This window comes from Aquarana catesbeiana, linkage group LG08 (assembly GCF_042186555.1).
Source record: "Aquarana catesbeiana isolate 2022-GZ linkage group LG08, ASM4218655v1, whole genome shotgun sequence".
NCBI lineage: Eukaryota > Metazoa > Chordata > Amphibia > Anura > Ranidae > Aquarana > Aquarana catesbeiana.
The window spans coordinates 154,623,438-154,644,458 of NC_133331.1; the positions used below are offsets into that span (position 1 = coordinate 154,623,438).

General features: G+C 42.6%; 1 protein-coding gene across 2 annotated transcripts in view; it reads left to right on the plus strand.

Annotated features, from left to right (window-relative positions):
• WNT8B (Wnt family member 8B) overlaps positions 1-7,209 on the plus strand; it is a 65,785-nt gene extending 58,576 nt beyond the window's left edge. For both annotated transcript variants that reach the window (XM_073596580.1, XM_073596581.1), the window contains 2 exons: positions 115-257; positions 5,794-7,209. In XM_073596580.1, coding sequence (XP_073452681.1) covers positions 115-257; positions 5,794-6,360 — 710 coding nt within the window. In that variant the 3' untranslated portion in view covers positions 6,361-7,209. The remainder of the gene's footprint in view (positions 1-114; positions 258-5,793) is intronic.
• The last annotated feature ends 13,812 nt before the right edge of the window (positions 7,210-21,021 follow it).

Genomic DNA, 21,021 nt, shown 5'->3' on the forward strand with positions numbered 1-21,021 from the left:
AATACCAGTTTTGGGTAGTCTGACCTTTTAAGTATATCCTGCATTAAAAACAGTATATCTAATGTTAAAAGAATTAAACAAATCATATCAGGTGTTTAATTTGTCTGCTCACAGGAGGACAAGGGTGGCTTTGGGGTGGTTGCAGTGACAATGTTGGTTTTGGAGAGGCAATATCTAAGCAGTTTGTGGATGCACTGGAGACTGGACAAGATGCTAGAGCCGCCATGAATCTTCATAATAATGAGGCTGGAAGGAAGGTATAGCCTTAAGAGCTCTGTGTTGTTTATTTTTTCATTTTTTTGTTTTTGTTTGTTCTTGTGCTCTTTATTAATCCACTGGTTAGAGTGGGCCTTATATAAGATATGTTTATATGCTAAGTGCATGTATGTGATGTGTAACTGTAAAGCTGATCATACATGTAAGGATTTATAGCCCACTGGGCAGAACAAGAGAGATAGACAGACAGATTTTCCCATCAACACTAAACCACTTGGATGGACAAATCTCCCACTACTTAATGGAACAGCGACTTCCATCATCTCCTTTGATTCCTCACAGGATAGCAAATGGCCTTTACAGGCAGGGACCGCGGGCCCCTTGTTTGTGTAGTAAAGTCCTAGTGCCCAGCTGTTCTTCTGTGGCTACTGATCTCAGCACCACCTCTGCCAGTCCACCTGGCTGCAGCTGCCTCTTTCCCTTCCCTTGGCTAAACTTTCTCAGTCCTCCCAGATTGAATCTGCATCAATCTCAGACTGCTCTCACCCAGTCCTCTCAGTCCTCCCTGACCGTAACACTTACCAGCCCACCCAGCTGTCTGCAGTGTTCTCCTCCTGCTGTCCTTCTCCTGCTCCCGTGTCTCTGGTCAGGACACCCCTGTGTGTTGGGAAGAGGGTACTTTCTGCACCTGAACTGCCAGACCCGTGGCCACCCCCCCTCCCCAGACTAGAGGGTTAGTATTTAAGGGGGCCTCCCCCTGCCAACCCATCTGTTGGGGATTGGTCAGGACCCTCATGAATACCAGGCAGCTTCTCCTCACCTCTACTCCTATTCTTCCAGAAGTTTCCAGCAAGTTCCAGATGTAGGGGGAGGTCTCAGAAGAAAAAAAACAATTTTCCTACACTAACAAAGGCCGTTTCTAGCACACTAGAGGATGCTACACCCCCCCCCCCCCTCCTCCCTAAAGTCCAGCCTGTCCCTGTGGCTGGGAAATTTAGAAAAATAGCTCCTGAGCCTAGGAGCAAGGACATCCCATAAAATATAATGGGATGGGAAAAGGGAATCAACTTGGACAGGGATATACACAAATAAATGAAAGGTATCAAAAATTATTCAGGTCCCCTTGAAATAATTATATACAATTTATATGCACAAAATATACATCCTAGCTACAGGTCCCAGGAGCTAACTCTACACAATATAAAAAGCCACAAAAAGGCCAGAGCACATCCCCCTTGAGGGAAGCCCTCTCAGCCCGCTGAAAAATGTTGCATGGTGAACAGCAGGGTGGGCTAGGGTTGCCACCTCATCCCTTTAAAACTGAACACATAATAATTACACAGGTTATGTGGCAGATTAAGGTGGTAATTAAACTCACTTGGTGCCTTAGCTGCATTAAATGAACCTCAGAACCTGTGTAATTCATCTGTGTTCGGGTTTAAAGGCATAAGGAGGCAACTCTAGGGTGGGTGGCCGCCCAAAATGACACCTGCAAACAGGAAAGAAGAACAGGAAAACACAATCCCATCACTAACTTCAGCTAACTATTCACATATTCTGTCAGCAGGGGGTTATAGGCCTTCTGATAGAAAAAATAAACACCAAAGCATTGTTTCCTTTCTAGAGTCTCTGACGAGTGGAGCCCCTTCCCTTGTCAGCAGGCTCTTTTCAGAAGGCTTGTATCATAGACTAGGCCTCACCCGAGTTCATCAGAGGGATCCATCTGGCATAGGTCAGGGTGGCAGGCTGGCCTAGTCCATAGTAGCAAAAGACACAGGCAGCAATTCTTCCAGCTGTCCATGTAAAGATCTTCACCTGTAAGCTGCACACTGCAGCAGTCCCTCACAGATAAAAATCAGGATTTGGCAATCTTCCCATGCTACCATCAGCTCTCCTGGCAGAAAAAGAGTGGCTCCCAATGGGCTGTCCTGCCTTCACAATCACCACTCTGTCCTTGTAGATTGCCCTCCCCAGCCTCCATTCCTGATGAATGTTCTGAAACTATGTCCAGATCTCCTCACAATCTGGAACCCACAGAGGCTTAGGGATGTGCATATACTCCCACACCAGGTCATTCTCCCACTCTCAATGATGTCCATGATGTCAGGAGGAACATAGAGGTAGTGCAGACCCCGCTCCAGAGCTGTTTTGCGCTAAAATTCCCTCTGGAACCTGGAAAACCTAGGCAGTGCTCTTCGCTTCCCTTTTCCTGGAAGGACGCAAGCGCTGGGGGACCTCTTGACCCACTGCTTGTCAGCTGACCTGATCTGGGTGGTGGAGGGGCTGCTAAAAAAAGGTTAGTCTGACGCTGACTGGGGTCTTTGCGGCTTCTCTGGTCCCTTCAGCTGGATCTGGCATTATCAACACCTCGGAGTGGACTTCTTTCTCCTGAGAGTATCCCCACTCCCATTCCTCCTGAGCTACTGTGCAACGACTAATCCGCAACGACTCATCATCCAAGGGCCTGAATTCTGCCTGGAGTCTGGGCGACCCCCAGTCTATGGCCCTGTTACTGCCTTTTCCCTCTGGCTCACCTGAGGGCACGTCTCCCTCCTGCACTGGCTCCTTATTAGGAGGGGTCAGCAGAGCACATAGGCACAGCCAGCATTTCAGGGACAGTGTCTGTTCCTGCTAGCCAGTACTCACGGTTACCAGGTCCCTGACCGGACTGCAGGCCATATCAGATCTCCATCCTTCTTCCACAGTGTCGCTGTTCTTTGCATGGGAGTCGCTAGGCTCAGACTCTCCCCCACTTTGAGCATGATTCCAGGCCTGCACCGACTTTCCGGGACTACTGCGGCTGTAAATGTTCAAAGTCCTGACCGCAGGTCCACAATATAGCTCAGTGGCTCCTGCTCACTGGATGTCAACCTGGTGAGCGGTTGTCACAGTGCTTGCACCGGATCTAGGCACTGACCACCTGGTATTCTGCAGGCAGGACACAGCAAGCAGTGTCGCTCGGTCCCCTCAATCATGTCAAGGCCAAATTCCCTGCGATGCTCCAACCAGACACCGGTGTCCACTACTGCAGATCTGGCAACCAGGTTAAAGTCAGGTACACGTGTGCACCCTCCGGTATCTTGCTCCTCTCACTCGCTGCTAGCAGGGCACGCTGGGTCTTCTCCGGGGTGTGGCTCTACCCCCAAGCTTCCAGACTGGCTGGCACCTGCAATGCTGATAAGCAGGCTATTTCCTGGGCGTTTAGCTGTAACCTTTTGCTCACTGTACTGAAGTTTGCAGGCACAATGATAATGATGACGACATGTACACTGGCACTTGCAGAACATTTCCAGACATGCCGCTTGGCACCGACTGTGCCCGAGCAACTGGGAGCAGGTGGCAGCTGGCATTTACTGTGGTTGCCTTTAGCAACAGCAAAATCTCTGGCACATATCTCACTGTAGTTAGCAGGTTTAGTACAGTCCATTCCATCAATCATGGTTGGACAACTGGCAAACTCCCCCCTGCAGGCACCCGCTGGCTTACTCCAATCACCATGGGCAACAGCAGACATTCCTGTGCATACTTTACTTTACACTGTTTAGCAGAATTTTGAAGCATAAAGTAACTTTTTCCAGCTTTAAGCATATCGTTGGACATATTGGTAATATATGGGTGTGATCGCCTGCCATAGTTGCCACGGGTAACAGCACATGGTTAAGTTTACTGAATAGCAGGTTAACACAAGTGTCCGTTCCAGCCACGGTTGGGGCAACTGGGTATGCAGGGCAACAGTAATTTCAGTAGCAGCTCCTGCTGGCACTTGAATTTTGAACAGTCACAGGTTGGCAGAGCACATAAATCCTTTCCCCAGTTTCAAACCTCTGATGGTCTTGGAACACGTGACAGTTCCCCGGCTCAATGAAAGTTTGGTTGCTAGGAGCAACGGCTGTGCAGGTTGACCATGGGCTATATTCCAGACAATGCCCCCAAATGTAGTGCACCAGTTAAGGAGCCACAAGTAGAAAAGGATCTCCCACCCTGTCCAACCAGGCAAACCGCACACTTTGAGGCAAGGAATAGTCCAGTGCTTTCTTTTTCTTTATTTTTATTAGGGGGGTTTGCCTTGGATGGGGAGAACCTTCAAGGACAAACTTCTTTTGTACAGTCTATTTACACTCAGCTTCCTCCAGCACAATACTTGCTTAAAGCACTACAACTCCCAGGACCAGCTGGCACTGTTGGATAGGTAGGAAATGCCAGGGACTGCAGGCCCCTTGTTTGTGTAGCAAAGTCCTAGTGCTCAGCTGTCCTTCTGTGGCTATTGATCCCAGCACCACCTCTTCAGGCACTGCCAGCCCACCTGGCTACAGCTGCCCCTTTTTCCAGCCCTCGTGGCTAAACTTCCACAGTCCTCCCAGACTGACTCTGCATCCATCTCAGACTGCTCTCACTCAGTCCTCCCCGATCGTAACACTCACCAGCCCATTTAGCTGTCTTCCTCCCTGGAGATTTGCCCGGCAATATTCTCCTCCTGCTCCCGTGCCTCCGGTCAGGACACCCCTGGGGGTTGTGAAGAGGGTCCCTTACGCAACTGAGCTCCCAGACCCAAGGCCACCCACCCTCCCCCAGACTAGGGGGTTACTCTTAAGGATCTCCAACAGCCTCTTAACACATCATCTCCAGCTTCCATCCGAACTCCGCTGCCCCAGCTGGGGTGACCCAGAGTATTTGAAGGGGCCATCTGTTGGGGATTGGTTAGGACCCTCATGAATACTCTAGGCAGCTCCTCCTCACCTCCACTCCCATTCTTCTGGAAGTTTCCAGCAAGTTCCAGAAGTAGGGGGAGGTCTCAGGATGGGCTGCCTGTGTGTCATCCAGCCCTCCTTGAGTGACTCACCCTGACCCAGATAAAAAACAAAAACAAAAAAAAACAGGCTTGGCTGCCAGCCAAGCCTAAACTATTTTAATGCACTAAAAAAAACCTACTCTAGCACACTAGAGGGTGCTACATTAGTTTTCACAGAAATCACAGTACTTCCCCTAGTAATGCCTTCACCCGCTCATCAGAGGGACAGAACCAACTTTGTTTAGGAATTATCCAGAGTCAGAATTTATTTCCTGGTGTAGAGATGATACAATCATGGCAATTTTGACTTTGTTCACAAATGTCTGACACAGATCAGACCCTGCTGAACACTTCCAGTTGCTGCAAAGTAAAAATGTTGCAGTCTGATCACTGGAGCCGAGAAGACTGAGGAAATGCTTCCTCAGTTACCCGAAGCTCAAGGACAGCACAGTAATGATAAAAGGTGCAATAGGTGCGGTTATTGTCACAGTCAGGAATGTATTTATGCAAACTTGTAAATTCCTGGGAGGTCCAAAAATTATTCCAAACCTGTTAGATTTTTATGGTTGCCACTTCAGGGTCCATACTTTAGTTACATAGTTTCTCTGGTTGAAAAAAGACACAAATCCATCCAGTTCAATGAACACAGAAAAAACAGAGACACACACCTTCTATTTATTGCAGAACAAAAAGTACACGTTGATAACTTGTCTCTTTGATATGGCATATACTGTGTATTATCTAGTAAAATACTGCAATGTCCTGTTTACTACTTCCATTCTATTTAGGCAGTAAAGAGTACAATGAAGAGGACATGTAAATGTCATGGGGTTTCTGGAAGCTGTACAACTCAAACCTGCTGGCTACAGTTGCCGGAATTTAGAGAAGTGGGATACTATTTAAAGGAAAAATATCACAAAGCTCTGAAAGTTGATTTGCTGCAAGGAGCAGGGAATAGTGCAGCCAGCAGGGGCGCTATAGCTGAAACATTTAGCTCCATTTCAAAGAAAGAACTTGTCCACCTAGAAGACTCACCAGACTACTGCCTGGAGAACAAGACACTGGGCCTATTGGGAACAGAAGGCAGGGAGTGTCTTAAGAGAGGCAAGACGCTTAGCAAGTGGGAAAAAAGGAGCTGCAAACGCTTGTGCGGAGATTGCGGACTGGCGGTGGAAGAGAGAAGAGCAGATATGGTCTCCAGCTGCAACTGCAAGTTTCATTGGTGCTGTGCTGTTAAATGTGAACAGTGCAGGAAAACTGTCACAAAATATTTCTGCGTCAAAAAGGAGAAGCGTGAGAGGAGTGGTGGTGGAATCCCCCGCAAGAAAGAAAGTAAACTAAGAAAGAAATTTTAAAAGGTTACATAGCTGTAATTAAAACATTTGTGAGACTGCAGCCTGTGCAGGCAGATATCCACAATGGATTTCTCCATCTGGTGAGACTAAACTACATGGTTTACAGCAGTATTTTCCAAACCATTCTTCACTATAATTGTGCATGTTTTCTACACAGGATCACAGGTGTATTAAAATGGACTTTGCAAAAAAAAAAACAAACAAAAAAAACCCAGAATGATCTGCACTAAGCGATAAAGAAGAGCCCAGTCCAATTACTTACAATAATTAAAGAGAAACTTTAGAGGTTTGGAGGTTATTTACAGTTTTAAACATTATATATTTTTAAATCGATACATTATAGATTTTCCTAATTATTATCTAAAATCTTTGATTTTCAATTTAACATTTGCTATGACGTGCACTCATGACACAAGGTTTACAGAACACAAACACAGAGCTGTTTGCTTTCAGACTGTCACTCTCTATCTGAAGCAACATAAAACAAGGAAACTACACACATGCTAAAATGCAAAGGCTTTAGAATTTACATGGAAAAAGTGAGGAATAGCTAGTGATACAAGAACCTCAAGTGTCAAGTTATACTAAATTAAAATGGCTATTTACAGTGTTTTGCTTGTGATGGTCCTCTTTAAAAAGCATCAATCCGCAAGAATTGTTATTCTGTGTAGAGGGGTGTAAAACACACATGATTATTGGTGCTGGAGGGCCAGATTTGGGAAACAATGGCTTACATCAACTACAGTAAAATACTTTTTTGATTTTGTTTCCTCCATTTAGTAACACTCAAAAACTTATGTCTTTACTTATACTTTGAAAATCTGAATGGTTACTAGGATCAGTTGCCAGCACAGAACTCAGTTCTGTATCTGCAGCGTCCCCTTTAAGAGCTTTACTAGCTGTAGTTTACAGCATGAGAGTAATGCTTTATGACTACTAAAACCATGCAGTATGGGGAACATTTTTTATTTAATTTTGCCTTTAAGGAAAATATGCAGTTTGGATTTCTACAAAGAAAAAAAAGGCTTTTCTATTAATTAATCTTGCACACCAATACATTTACACAGCTTGGGAAAAAATACACAAGGGCCAGAAGATTTTCAGTCCGTTTTAGTAGTCATAAAGCATTGCTCTCATGCTGTACACTACAGCTACCCTGTTTACCCGAAAATAAGAACTAGCGTGATTTTCGGTGATGGCTGCAATATAAGCCATACACCCCAAATAAGCCCTACCCTGTTTCCCCGAAAATAAGCCCTACCCTGAAAATAAGACCTACAAGGACTTTAACTAGGGCTTATTTGGGGGGTAGAGCTTATATTGCAGCCATCACCGACAATCACGCTAGGTCTTATTTTCGGGGAAACAGGGTAGTAAAGCTCTTAAAGGGGACACTGCAGATACAGAACCAAGTTCTGTGCTGGCAACTAATCATAGTAACCATTCAAGATTTTCAAAGTATAACTAAAGACATACATTTTTAAGTTTTGGTTAGAGTGGAGAAGGATTATAACACCTGTATTTCTATAGTACAGTTAAAAGAAAATCTCAAATTTTGGAGTGTCTCAAAAACAGGAATAAAAGGGGAAATCTTCCAATGGGGAAGCTAGTTCTGGTGACCCTGGTGTGCAAGGAAAATGCAGCTTCCCAAATTGTTTCCTGCATGTAGGAACATATAGTGCCTACCAGTAAATTGGCGCTTAAAACATATAGGGGTACTATGAATAGCCCGTGTATGGTTTTTCATAGTACCTGTAGAATACTGAAATAACCCCAAACCTAGTGACAGGTTCTCCTAATAACAATTATCTTGGTGGACAGTAAAAAAAAAAAAAAAAAAAATAGTCTATCATTTGGTTCAACTGTACTCCACCAGTTTGTAGAGTTAGGACAGTTAACAGCATTAGTCACCTAAAAGGTACCTTTTGAAATCCGGTATAAAACATGCATTATAAATCAATTATCAGTTTTGGATCAAATGTCTATTAAATCCTAACATCAAGTTCAAGGATATAGCCTTTTTAAAATCTGTGCTGAATCATACACACAACCAAAGCAAACACAGAAAAACAGCTAATTCGTTGCAACATCTCCAGCTTTCCACTGGTTTTATAAAATATTTGTAGTTAAAATTCTTAGTGACTGTTATAGTGAATGACATTTTTGGAGTTAAGGCCAGTCCCATACCCTGCTAAATTAGCATTTTTTCATAAAGATGCATTCGTAAGGGTCCATTCACACCAGCTGCTGTGTTACAATGCAGAGGCTGATGTGCAGTGCACTCTTGCAGGATCAGCGCATTGCACTGTTAATATTTTTTTATTGACTAACTTTATTGAAATGTCACCCAGACATTTAATAAAGTTCAACTGGCTGTTGTGTGGTGCAAATACACATGCAGTGCTTTTTTTTTCCAGTGGACACTGCCCGCACGCCACTGCTACACAAACCATTTTGCCTTGTCATGCAATGGGACTATGCTGGATTAGCTACCCAACAAGAGCAATCTTCAGCCCCCGACTGCTGATTTAAAAACCACTTCAGCCCCAAAATGATTTACCCCCTTAACGACCAGACCATTTTTTGCGATATGGCACTGCGTCGCTTTAACTGACAATTGAGCAATCATTCCACGTTGTACCCAAACAAAATTGATATCCTTTTTTCCCCACAAATAGAGCTTTCTTTTGGTGGTATTTGATCACCTCTGCGGTTTTAATTTTTTTGCACTATAAACAAAAAAAAGAGCAATAATTTTGAAAAAAAACTAAATGTTTTACTTACCAACTTACTTATCCAAACAAATTCGTAAAAAAACAAATTTATTCATCAGTTTAGGCCAATATGTATTCTTCTACATATTTGTGGTAAAAAATCCCAATAAGCATACATTGATTGGTTTGCGCAAAAGTTATAGCGTCTACAAAATAGGGGATAGATTTAGGGACTTTTCTTTTTTTTTTTTTTATTGTTTTTACTGGTAATGGCAGCAATCTGCGATTTTTAGCGGGACTGCGGCAGACAAATCTGACCCTAAGTGACACTTTTTGGGGACCAATGAAACCAATACAGTGATCAGTGCTAAAAAAAATGCACTGGTCAATGTATAAATGGCACTGGCAGGGAAGGGGTTAACACTAGGGGGCGATCAAAGGGTTAACTGTGTTCCCTGGGTGTGTTCTGTGTAGGGGATGGGCTCACTGGGACAACACAGAGATCGCTGTTCCTGATTACTAGGAACAGCCGATCTCAGTGTTGTCCCCTGTCAGAACTGGGATCTGACTTGTTTACATAAGCAGGACCCCGTTCTGCCTCTCTGTTGAGCGATCGCGGGTTGCGTGCGCACTCCCCCAGCGTGCAGCCGGTACAAGCCCACAGTATCTCATCCACAAAACGATGTACATGTACGTTGTTTCACGCAGCCGGGCTGCCCTGCTGCAATATATGTGTGGTGGGCGGTCCGGAAGTGGTTAAGCAAAGGAGAAGTGATTGTGCCAGTTGCATTCCGTGGACTTTTATTCCACATAGCATAGGTGAGATTTTGGTAAGATGACTTGTTTCAAGCCATGGAATAAAATTAACCTAAAAAAAGACTCAATTCAGGAAGCTTTAATGTCAGGATAAGAACCTTTATTTCAGCCATGTGACTGAAGTTTTCATATCCCATTGGACTCCCATTGGAGAACTATCACTTTTTTGAAAATAAGTATCCTTATCTGTTCTGTTATCTTTGTGAACTACTGTGCTAATTACCACGAATGTCAAGAGCACCACAAATGATATAAGAAAATTCTGACATAAAAAATTCTGCATTAATGCTTGTTTTAATAAATGTTATTTATACGCCATTTCTTTAGTTCTTGCAGCTCTAATGCAGAGGGACATCTATCATAGTTGCCAACATTGTAAAAAAAATTTTAGGGACACTTTTTTGGCTGTAGGCGGAGTCTTGTTATAATTAGGGGGCGGGGCATGTATTTGTGGGTGTGGCACAGGGAAAAAGAAAAAAGGCGACGTGCAAAGCGCGGCAAAAATGGGCGTGGTTTACATGGAATAGAGGGCATGTCTTAAATGGGCGTGGCTCAAAGAGGGTGTGGTTAGAGTCTGAGATGAATGAGGGATGGAGAGGGAAAGGGGGGGGGGGGAGAGATGGACAGACAGCAGCCCCAGATCCTACACAACAATGGAAATATGTGTATTCTAGAAAGTTTAACAATCAGCAGATAAAGATACTCCAAACACCTGGTGTTAGCACTTCAATCATTCTGACACCATGGTTGTTATGGTGTTGGGATGATTGAAGTGCATTATTTCTATTATTACATTGTAATATAAAATGAAATCATTCAACTCACCATAATGCCGAATCAGTGGGATCCCTGAGCGTGTCACCTGCCACGTCGCCTACCACGAGCCGTCCGTCCTTGCATCAGGTGTCCCAGCAGAGTCCGTCCTTGCATCAGGAGTCCCCAGCGGAGCCCCCCTCACATCAAGAGTCCTCAGCGGAGCCCCCCCTCACATCAGGAGTCCTCAGTGGAGCCCCCCTCATGTCAGGAGTCTCCAGCGGAGCCCCCCTCACATCAGGAGTCTCAGCGGAGCCCCCCTCACACCAGGAGTCCCCAGCGGAAGATTGACGGGGGTAGGTGGGGCGAGGCGGAGCGGGGCGGAGGGTGGGCGGCGACGGACTCATTACATCTTTAATAATACACAGCACCCATTATCCTCCCTTCTACAAGCATTACTTAGGGCCAATTCAGTGCTGAGCGCCAACAAGTTCAAGTTTACTGCACAGACAAACCCGTCCCACTCTCCCGCAGATAATCAGTGAGACTATCAGCACTGTGCCCACAGCTCTATGTCTGTACATACCACTCTGCCCTACCAGTGCCAGCTCACCTGCCCGGTGGTGCTCATGTCTCATGTTGTACTCCGACACTGCGCCTGGACTCTGACAGAACTTCCCCTCCCACTCTTATCCCACTAGATGAGGCGCTATCCAGTGGCAGTCTCCGTGTGAGTGCGCCCCCTGCTGCACGGAAGGACCCGAGCAGCAGCTCTATCACGGTTTACTTTCCCACTGAAAGCTCTGGTGTGAAGATGCATGGCGCTTCCTAGAATAACATCCGGCCCAGGGGGTAGGCGGGGTGTGGCGGAGCAGGGCGGAGGGTGGGCGGCAACGCAGGAGCTTCGTCTAACCCCCCCAGCCATCTTCCTGGTCTTCTTAAAAATGGAGGCCGGCGGAGCCGCGGACCTCTAGCGTCGGCGGAGAAAATCCGTGAAGAACCGGATTTCTCGGGACATTTCCCGGGAAACAAATAAATTGAGAATAGAGTCTAAATCCCGGGAATGTCCCGGGAAATCCGGGACAGTTGGTAACTATGATCTATGGAACTTCGAAATGCATTGGGATTCTTTTATATCTGAAGTTGTAATAATAATAATTATTAATAATAATAATTTGTGATGCTCTTTACATGCACATTAGTTGGTTTTATCTGTGGTTCCACATCTTATCTTGTTAATCCTTGCTTTAAGCGACTCCGTTGCTACCTGGGAAAAATGGAAAAAAAAAACAAAAAACAAAAAAAAAACACTGTCCATGCCACTGATTTCACCTTGTTTTACCAGTGCTAAAAGAAAATTCCAAAGCATCTAAGGCTTGATTCACACTTATGCATGTTTAGTGCTTTTTGCATTTTGCAGATTTGCTCTACAGAACGTGTTCCATAGGAAACCATGTTAAATGGACTGTAGTGCAAATCTGCAAAATGCAAAAAGCACTAAAAATGCATAGGTGTGAATCGGGCCTAACACAGTTTGGGGTGTGTTGGATGCCTGGTTTCTCCACTCTATGGTTCCAATTACAGGTCAGGTAGGGACTGACAAATGGAACTATTGTGCACAGTAGGAGACCAAGGACGCATCAAAAAGTGTGTCAGATACAGATGACCCTTTAACAGTGATAGCTCTTGAAGACCAGTAGTGTGAGCAGTAAGGAAGGCAAGTATTAATAATCTTTTTGTACAGGAGGCAACACAGTGGATTTAAGACTTGCTCTTTAAAAACTGAGACTTTCAGCCAGACATGGCAATCTCTAAATCTCTACCACTGAGACAGACCCAGTGTCACTACTTAAATGGGATGTTCTGTCATTGTGTGTGTGTATATATACATATATATATATATATATATATATATAGTGGGGACCCCCGTATTCAGACCCCCTTAAATTTTTCACTCTCTGTTGTATTACAGCCACTTGCTAAAATCATTTAAGTTCATTTTTTTTCCTCATTAATGTATATATATATATAGATATATAAGACCTTACAGCTCACGGTGCATGTCAGAGCAAATGAGAATCATGAGGTCAAAGGAACTGCCTGAAGAGCTCAGAGACAGAATTGTTCCTAAGAGCACAGTGGCCTCCATAATCCTTAAATGGAAGACGTTTGGGACGACCAGAAAACTTCCTAGAGCTGGCCGTATGGCCAACTGAGCTATCGGGGGAAAAGAGCCTTGGTGAGAGAGGTAAAGAAGAACCCAAAGATCACTGTGGCTGAGCTCCAGAGATGCAGTCGGGAGATGGGAGAAAGTTGTAGAAAGTCAATCATCACTGCAGCCCTCCACCAGTCAGGGCTTTATGGCAGAGTGGCCCGACGGAAGCCTCTCTTCAGTGCAAGACACATGAAAGCCCGCATGGAGTTTGCTAAAAAAAACACCCGAAGGACTCCAAGATGGTGAGAAATAAGATTCTCTGGTCTGATGAGACCAAGAAAGAACTTTTTGGCCTTAATTCTAAGTGGTATGTGTGGAGAAAACCAGGCACTGCTCATCACCTGTCCAATACAGTCCCATAGGGTGAAGCATGGTGGTGGCAACATCATGCTGTGGGGGTGTTTTTCAGCTGCAGGGACAGGACGACTGGTTGCAATCGAGGGAAAGATGAATGCGGCCAAGTACAGGGATATCCTAGATGAAAACCTTCTCCAGAGTGCTCAGGACCTCAGACTGGGCCGAAGGTTTACCTTCCAACAAGACAATGACTCTAAGCACACAGCTAAAATAACGAATGAGTGGCTTCACAACAACTCTGTGACTGTTCTTGAATGGCCCAGCCAGAGCCCTGACTTAAACCCAATTGAGCATCTCTGGAGAGACCTAAAAATGGCTGTCCACCAACGTTTACCATCCAACCTGACAGAACTGGAGAGGATCTGCAAGGAGGAATGGCAGAGGATCCCCAAATCCAGGTGTGAAAAACTTGTTGCATCTTTCCCAAAAAGACTCATGGCTGTATTAGATCAAAAGGGTGCTTCTACTAAATACTGAGCAAAGGGTCTGAATACTTAGGACCATGTGATATTTCAGTTTTTCTTTTTTAATAAATCTGCAAAAATATCAACAATTCTGTGTTTTTCTGTCAATATGGGGTGCTGTGTATACATTAATGAGGAAAAAATAAACTTAAATGATTTTAGCAAATGGCTGCAATATAACAAAGAGTGAAAATTTAAGGGGGTCTGAATACTTTCCGCCCCCACTATATATATATATTAGTGTTAATTTTGGCAGCAAATTTCAATTTAGTTTTAGTCTTAGTACTAAAATGGCATTTTAGTTTTAGTCCCATTTTAGTCTTCTGCAATTGTTTTAGTTTTAGTCGTATTTAGTCAACTAAATCTCCAGTACATTTTAGTCCACTAAAATCATTTTAGTCGACTAAAACTCATTTTAGTCACCTAAAATCGAATGGCTGTAGTTAAATTGTAATGCATTATTTAAGCATTTCTCTACAATTTCCAAACTCATTATATACTGCTGGAGTGAAAAAATCTAATGTTATTATTGAGGTATGAACATGCACTACAGACCAGTGCACTACAGACCAATTTTGACGTCAAATTTCAAATTCAGTTATTAGTTTTAGTCTTAGTCTTTTGAATAAAATGGCATTTTAGTTTTAGTCCCATTTTAGCCTTTTGACTAAAATGCCATTTTAGTTTAATCGTATTTTAGTTATCTCAATTGTTTTAATTTTCGTCATATTTTAGTAGTCTAAAATGGTATTAAGTTAGTCGACTAAAATGTTTTATTCGGTTTTAGTCGATAATATTAACACTGATATATATATATATATATATATATATATATATATATATATATATATGAAGAAGTGTCAGCACTAACAGGTTTCAAGGTTTAGAGTAAAAATATGGAGGTGTATAACAGTTAACATGATAAGTAACTTCACCTCAGCCCAGCACTACAGCAGCTTTATCTCTCTGCTAGGCTGAGGCTTCCGGGTTTTGGTGGAGATCGATTTTCTTATTTGCCATAACAGTGGGGCGGGCACTTCCTTCGACGCCACCCATTGTGATGGCAACCAGATACAATCCCTAGGCTACGTCATGCATGGAAAAGATCAGGAGGTGCATGCTGGATTGCCAGCAGCACCTTATCCCGGAACATGCCCACATGCCCACAGTCAAGATGGAAACACTTAGCAAGGAGAAAACAAAGGTAAGTAATTATATAAAAAAAAAAGATGTACTGGAACGGCAGATTTATTACAAACATCCTTTAGAGTGTCTAATTCATTTTAGCATATTCATATATTTAAGGGTGCCTTAAAAAAACACACACATATATATATATATATATATATATATATATATATATATATATATATATATATATATATGTGTGGGTGGAACTCCACTTTAAGTAAACCTGTGCACACTAATGCTCTGTACACACAGTCGGATTTTCCAATGGAAAATGTGTGATAGGACCTTGTTGTCGGAAATTCTGACCGTGTGTAGGCTCCATCACACATTTTCCATCGGATTTTCCGACACACAAAGTTTGAGAGCAGGATATAAAATTTTCCGACAACAAAATCCGTTGTCGGAAATTCCGATCGTGTGTACACAAATCCGACGGACAAAGTGCCACGCATGCTCAGAATAAATAAAGAGATGAAAGCTATTGGCCACTGCCCCGTTTATAGTCCCGACGTACGTGTTTTACGTCACCGCGTTTAGAACGATCGGATTTTCCAACAACTTTGTGTGACCGTGTGTATGCAAGACAAGTTCGAGCCAGCATCCGTCGGAAAAAATCCTAGGATTTCGTTGTCGGAATGTCCGAACAAAGTCCGACCGTGTGTACGGGGCATAAAAGTATTTCCATATTTTGAATAAGTAGTAAAAGAACTTCCAACAATTCCTTACTTACTTTTGTAGCTATTGGCATTGTGGAGAAACTTGTTTTCAAAGTACACACCAAAACTTTCCAATCCTTTCTGTTGTACCAGAATCTTGGCAGCCTGCCAGCCTACTAATGTAAGCAGATGAGGTTTCTAAACTGTTGTGATTGTTCACTGTGTGGGAAACATGCATTACGTACCCATTTTCCTGAAATTAATGGGCTAAGAATTACACAGCACTGAGATGCACAGGAACGTGGACCTTTCCTGTGCGATTCTGGTGTAAACTGGCTCTAAGATAGAATCCTGATTTCAGAGTTTTTGTTGTGATCTTTGAGAATAAATTACTTCACATTACAAGCAGTCAGCTTGTTTTACTTGTTGAGAATGTGAAAATCATTTAAAGCGGTAGTAAAGTCTGGAAAAAAACCAAATACCCCCCCCCCCTGCAAGTTAAGGGCATGATGTGCTAGTATGCATCGAATATCAGCACATTGTGAAAGACTTGCCTTAAAACGAAGCCCTCTATCAGCGTGCTGTCACCACTGACAGGGCTTCCATCATCACCCAGTCTTCCTTCCGGGTTCATAGGCTCCAGCCATTTGAATGACGGAGCCACAATGATGTCACTCCCGCGCATGAGCACGGGAATCACTGCTATGGCACAGCTCTCTGAAGGAACAGCATACTCAGTCTATGCCCAGACTGTGTGCTGGGATGTCAGAAGGAGCTCAATGGGCACAGCATCCATGGAGGATGGGGGGCACAACAACTGGGGGTTCCCAAAACCTTCCTCTAGATCCAGCCATGTCCATGCCACTTATGGTTTTTCCACTTTTACGCAGAGGAATAGCACAGTGCGCCTGAACTTGTTTACTGTTCAGGTGTGTGCCTGTTCAGTAAGTGTGGCCACGTCTCCCAGTGGAGGAAGGACAGCAAGAGGAGGGGGTGGGGGGTTGGATTGCTGAAGTTAAAACCGCTCCCTCTAAACCTTCTAACAGCAAGTGGACTGTTACTGGGATCTACATGACAGATGACGTGCCCCTGCTGGAAAAACAAAAGGAAGGAGAAAACAGCCGACTCATGATTATGGTAATATTTGCTAATTATTTAGCCCAGGTGTCTCCAAACTTTCTGAACAAAGGTGCAGTTTTCTGTCTTTTAGACGGCCAGACTGTGGCCATTGGGAGTAGAAAATGACCCAGCATCAGTCGGAGTAAAAAATCTCCCATCATTGGTTTTAGTGGGAGGAATAACATTCCATTGTTGGTATCAGTGGCAGGAATAGTGCCCTATTGTTGGAATCAGTAGGAATAATAGTGCCCCATTGTTGATATCATTGGGAGGAACAACACCCCATCATTGGTGTCAGTTGTGGATGGAATAGTGCTCCAAGGGCTGGACAGAGACAAGCAAAGGGGCACATTCGGCCCCTGGGCCGCAGTTTGGAGACCACCGATTTAGCCTAGCACTATCCCATACTTCTCCTTTAATTCTTCAGTGCTGATTATTAAATGCAGTAACTCCTAGCAGCCAATCTCAATTCCTCTTGTACAGGTGTGACTTTTGCAAATTGAATTGTATGTTCGTATTCATTTAAAGCAAAGAAAAACAGCCCTGTGTGAGCTTTGAATTGCTGCAGTTGGAGATTGTATAGGGTTAAGGGCACTCTGCCGATGGGACATCGGTCTTTTGTGTGGTCACATGAGAGGAAGTGGAGAGAGTCAACACTCGGCCATCCCTGACAGTACTGAGTATTATAATTATACAGGATATTTATAGTGCCAACAGTTTGCACAGTGCTTTACAAAATGAGGGCAGACAGTACAGATAAAATACAATTCAATACAGGAGGAATCAGGGCACTGCTCGTTAGAGCTTACAATCTAGGAGTATTGCCTAACTCCTGAGGGCTGACTTGGAACAGCATGAGAGGAAAGGAAAGGTATGTGCTGCTAGAGATGAGAGATGTATTAAAGTAGCAGTTTTAATCTACTCTAATCCCTTCCAACAACATTGATAAGGATTGAAAAGGAACTGTATCATTTGCATTTTCTGTACTGGCATTCACTCCCTACAGACACCAACTGCCTACACATTCATCCTCCCTTGTGAAGTGACAGGATTATACACAGTTTGAACAATAGTGCTATCACCCTGGTTTACTGTACCAGGTAACCGCCAGGTCATAAGCTCCTGCCTACATTGCCTTGTGGATGATTGAACTTTATGGGGGAAGGGAGTGTTATATCTTAAAGCAAACCTGTAAGCAGCAAGAAACACCTTGCTGATTAAAGTTTATTGTCTATTGTGTTTTTTAATACTTTAACAATTGAACAATCCATGGTGATATTAGGATTTCCATTGGTTTAAAAGCAGCAGAAAGATTTAGGAAATGAGATGTGGAGCTCTTGGTATACAGGTACCAAGAGATATAAGAATTTATTGAAATCAGGTACAAAACCCGAGCCAAGACTGCAATATGAGTTTTGCATAGGACCATCCTTTTGTAAATTATGGGAGGGGAAACAAACTCTCTCTTAAGTGAACAAGATGTTTGTCTTTCTTTTTTTTATTGATTATATTTGAATATGTTGTTTAAATGAAAAAGTTAGAATGACAAAGTAATTGCCTTATTTTGATAACATAATTTTGTTATAGAGAGATATTGTAAATAATTTATCATTTGTGCCACTGAATATAATCTAGGTTTTTTTTTTCTGGTTACTAACGATTAGTATTTAGAGATACATTTTAATTAAGTTGTATATAGAAAGTGAAGCACTTTTTACTTTAATTTATTGCACAGGTACTGAAGTATACACATAACACAGAGGGGGAAAGCTCAAGTGCTCAACCACAATAAAATTATTGGTACAAACTTTACATTGCGTGTCATTTTGGCCATACAATTGTTGATAGTTGGCTAGTTTGACAAAGATGCTCATATTTTTTTTTTTTTTTTGGTGCAGAACAAAGCTGTAGATTTGGTCTCAACTTTTCCAGCATGTTTGAAATTTACAACTTAGTCACAAAGTTTAGAAATAACTTTTTATCTATAACCCTGCAACAGAAATGTATTGCAAGACTGAGGCAGCAATCTCATATTTTGTGTCTGGATGATCTTTTGTCATTCCATCTTAAATTCATTAGGGTTGATTTACTAAAGGCAACTAGACAGTTCACTTTGCAAAGTAATTTCCCCTAGAGCTTAGCGATTGTGGTGAGGCTCTGTTGACTTCATCCAATCATGTTGAAAAAAAAAATGCAATTTTTTTTCCTTGCATGTAGTTGGGTATTCTTTGAAAAGTGCTGCTTCACCACATTCAGCTCTAGGACAAAATCCCTTGCAAAGAGAAACTTACCTTTCAAAGTGAACAGCCTAATTGCCTTTAATAAATCAATTCAGTTGATTGGTATACTGTAGCACCAACTGAAGAGTTTACTGAATTTTGCACAGCATGGTTTGCTATCATGTACAGAACAGAAATCTTTTGATTCATTTTACTAGTTGATGTTTAACATGGTCATGTAATTGGAAAACAGCATAGTAAAACACAGTGTAAAGGTATAACTGTCCAGCTCTTGTTATAGGACATTTACTCATAGTGAGCATCTATAGTGAAATACTTCTACTCTAATTCTGACTTTGGTATGTAAAGAGAGAAGTCATTACTGAGCACACACCCTCTAAGTTCATAATAGACAGGTCCTTTTAACAAAACCTATAATTCTTGTGATGGTTGGCACACAGATATTGAAAGTATACCCTACTCCGACTCTGTTCAAAATTGCAGATGCTGCAGCTCCTTTTCCTACAATGATAGCATTGTCTACTGATTCTAGTGTGGCAATTCCCTGGTAGAAGGTTTTGGGTCTGGAACAAGGCCCTTTCTTCCACTGTATTTCCCCCAATGTCTAGCACCTTCATATGTACTGGGTAGCTCATTGCACATGAAAGAGGAAGACTATGAGAATATGAGAACCTCAGTATAGAGCATTTGAACTTTATAGTTTCACCTTGACTGTAGTAAAACACTGTTGCTTGCTAGCTGTATGTGAAAGTAAGAGCTGGACAGATTACCTATGTCAACTCTGTGGATAAATGTTTGTATATACTTGTAAAGTTTTGTAGTTTTTTTATAGAGATGACTGCGCTTTTCTATGTTTTTTGTTTTGTTTTTTTAGAAAATCCAATAAATTCAAGACCAAGAATTTTTTTTTTAAACATGCTTAGATGAATTCTTCAAATAAAACAAGTTGTTAAACTTACCCATGAATTAGTGTTTGCAGCATTAAAATGTGTACATAGATCAAAAGGCACTAAAGACTTTTTGTCTGATATAATTTCAGCTAATTGAGGTTTTCTACAGTGGCTTGAAAAAGTATTCACACCCCTTGAAATTTTCCACATTTTATCATGTTACAACCAAAAACCTAAATATATTTTATTGGGATTTTATATGATAGACCAACACAAAGTGGCACATAATTGTGAAGCGGGAGAAAAAATGATACATGGTTGGCAAAATCGTTTACAAATAAATATCTGAAAGGTGTGGCGTGCATTAGTATTCAGCCCCCTTTATTCTGATACCCCTAAATAAAATTTAGTGCAGGGATATGCAATTAGTGGACCTCCAGCTGTTGCAGAACTACCAAGTTCCCATGAGGCATAGCATGACACAGGTGGAACTTGTAGTTTTGCAACAGCTGGAGGTCCGCTAATTGCATATCCCTGATCTAGTGGAACCAATTGCCTTCAGATATCACCTAGTTAGTAAATAGAGTCCACCTTTATGTAATTTGATCTAAGTATAAATACAGCTGTTCTGTGAAGACCTCAGAGGTTTGTTAGAGAACTTTAGTGAACAAACAGCATCATGAAGGCCAAGGAACACACCAGACAGGTCAGGGATAAAGTTGTAGAGAAGTTTAAAGCAGGGTTAGGTTATAAAAAAAAAATCCCAAGCTTTGAACATCTCACAGAGTAGTACTGTTTATTCCATCATCCGAAATTGGAAAGAGTATGGCATAACTGCAAACTCACCAAACCCGCCGTCCACCTAAACTGACAGGCCGGGCATGGAGAGCATTAATCGAGAAGCAGCCAAGAGGCCCATGGTAACTCTGGAGGAGCTGCAGAGATCCACAGTTCAGGTGGGAGAATCTGTCCACAGGACAATTATTATTTGTGCACTCCACAAATCTGGCATTTATGGAGGAATGGCAAGAAGAAAGCTATTGTTGAAAGAAAGCCATAAAGAAGTCCCATTTGCAATTTGTGAGAAGCCATGTGGGGGACACAACAAACATGTGGCCTCATAAAGCGGTATTGCCAGAGGGGTTTAACTGAAAATTATTAAATTTACGAGTACCATCATCCTGAAGTATAGAAGCTAGAAGGGAATGGGGAGAATACAACGAGGGCTACTCCAAACAAACCCTAC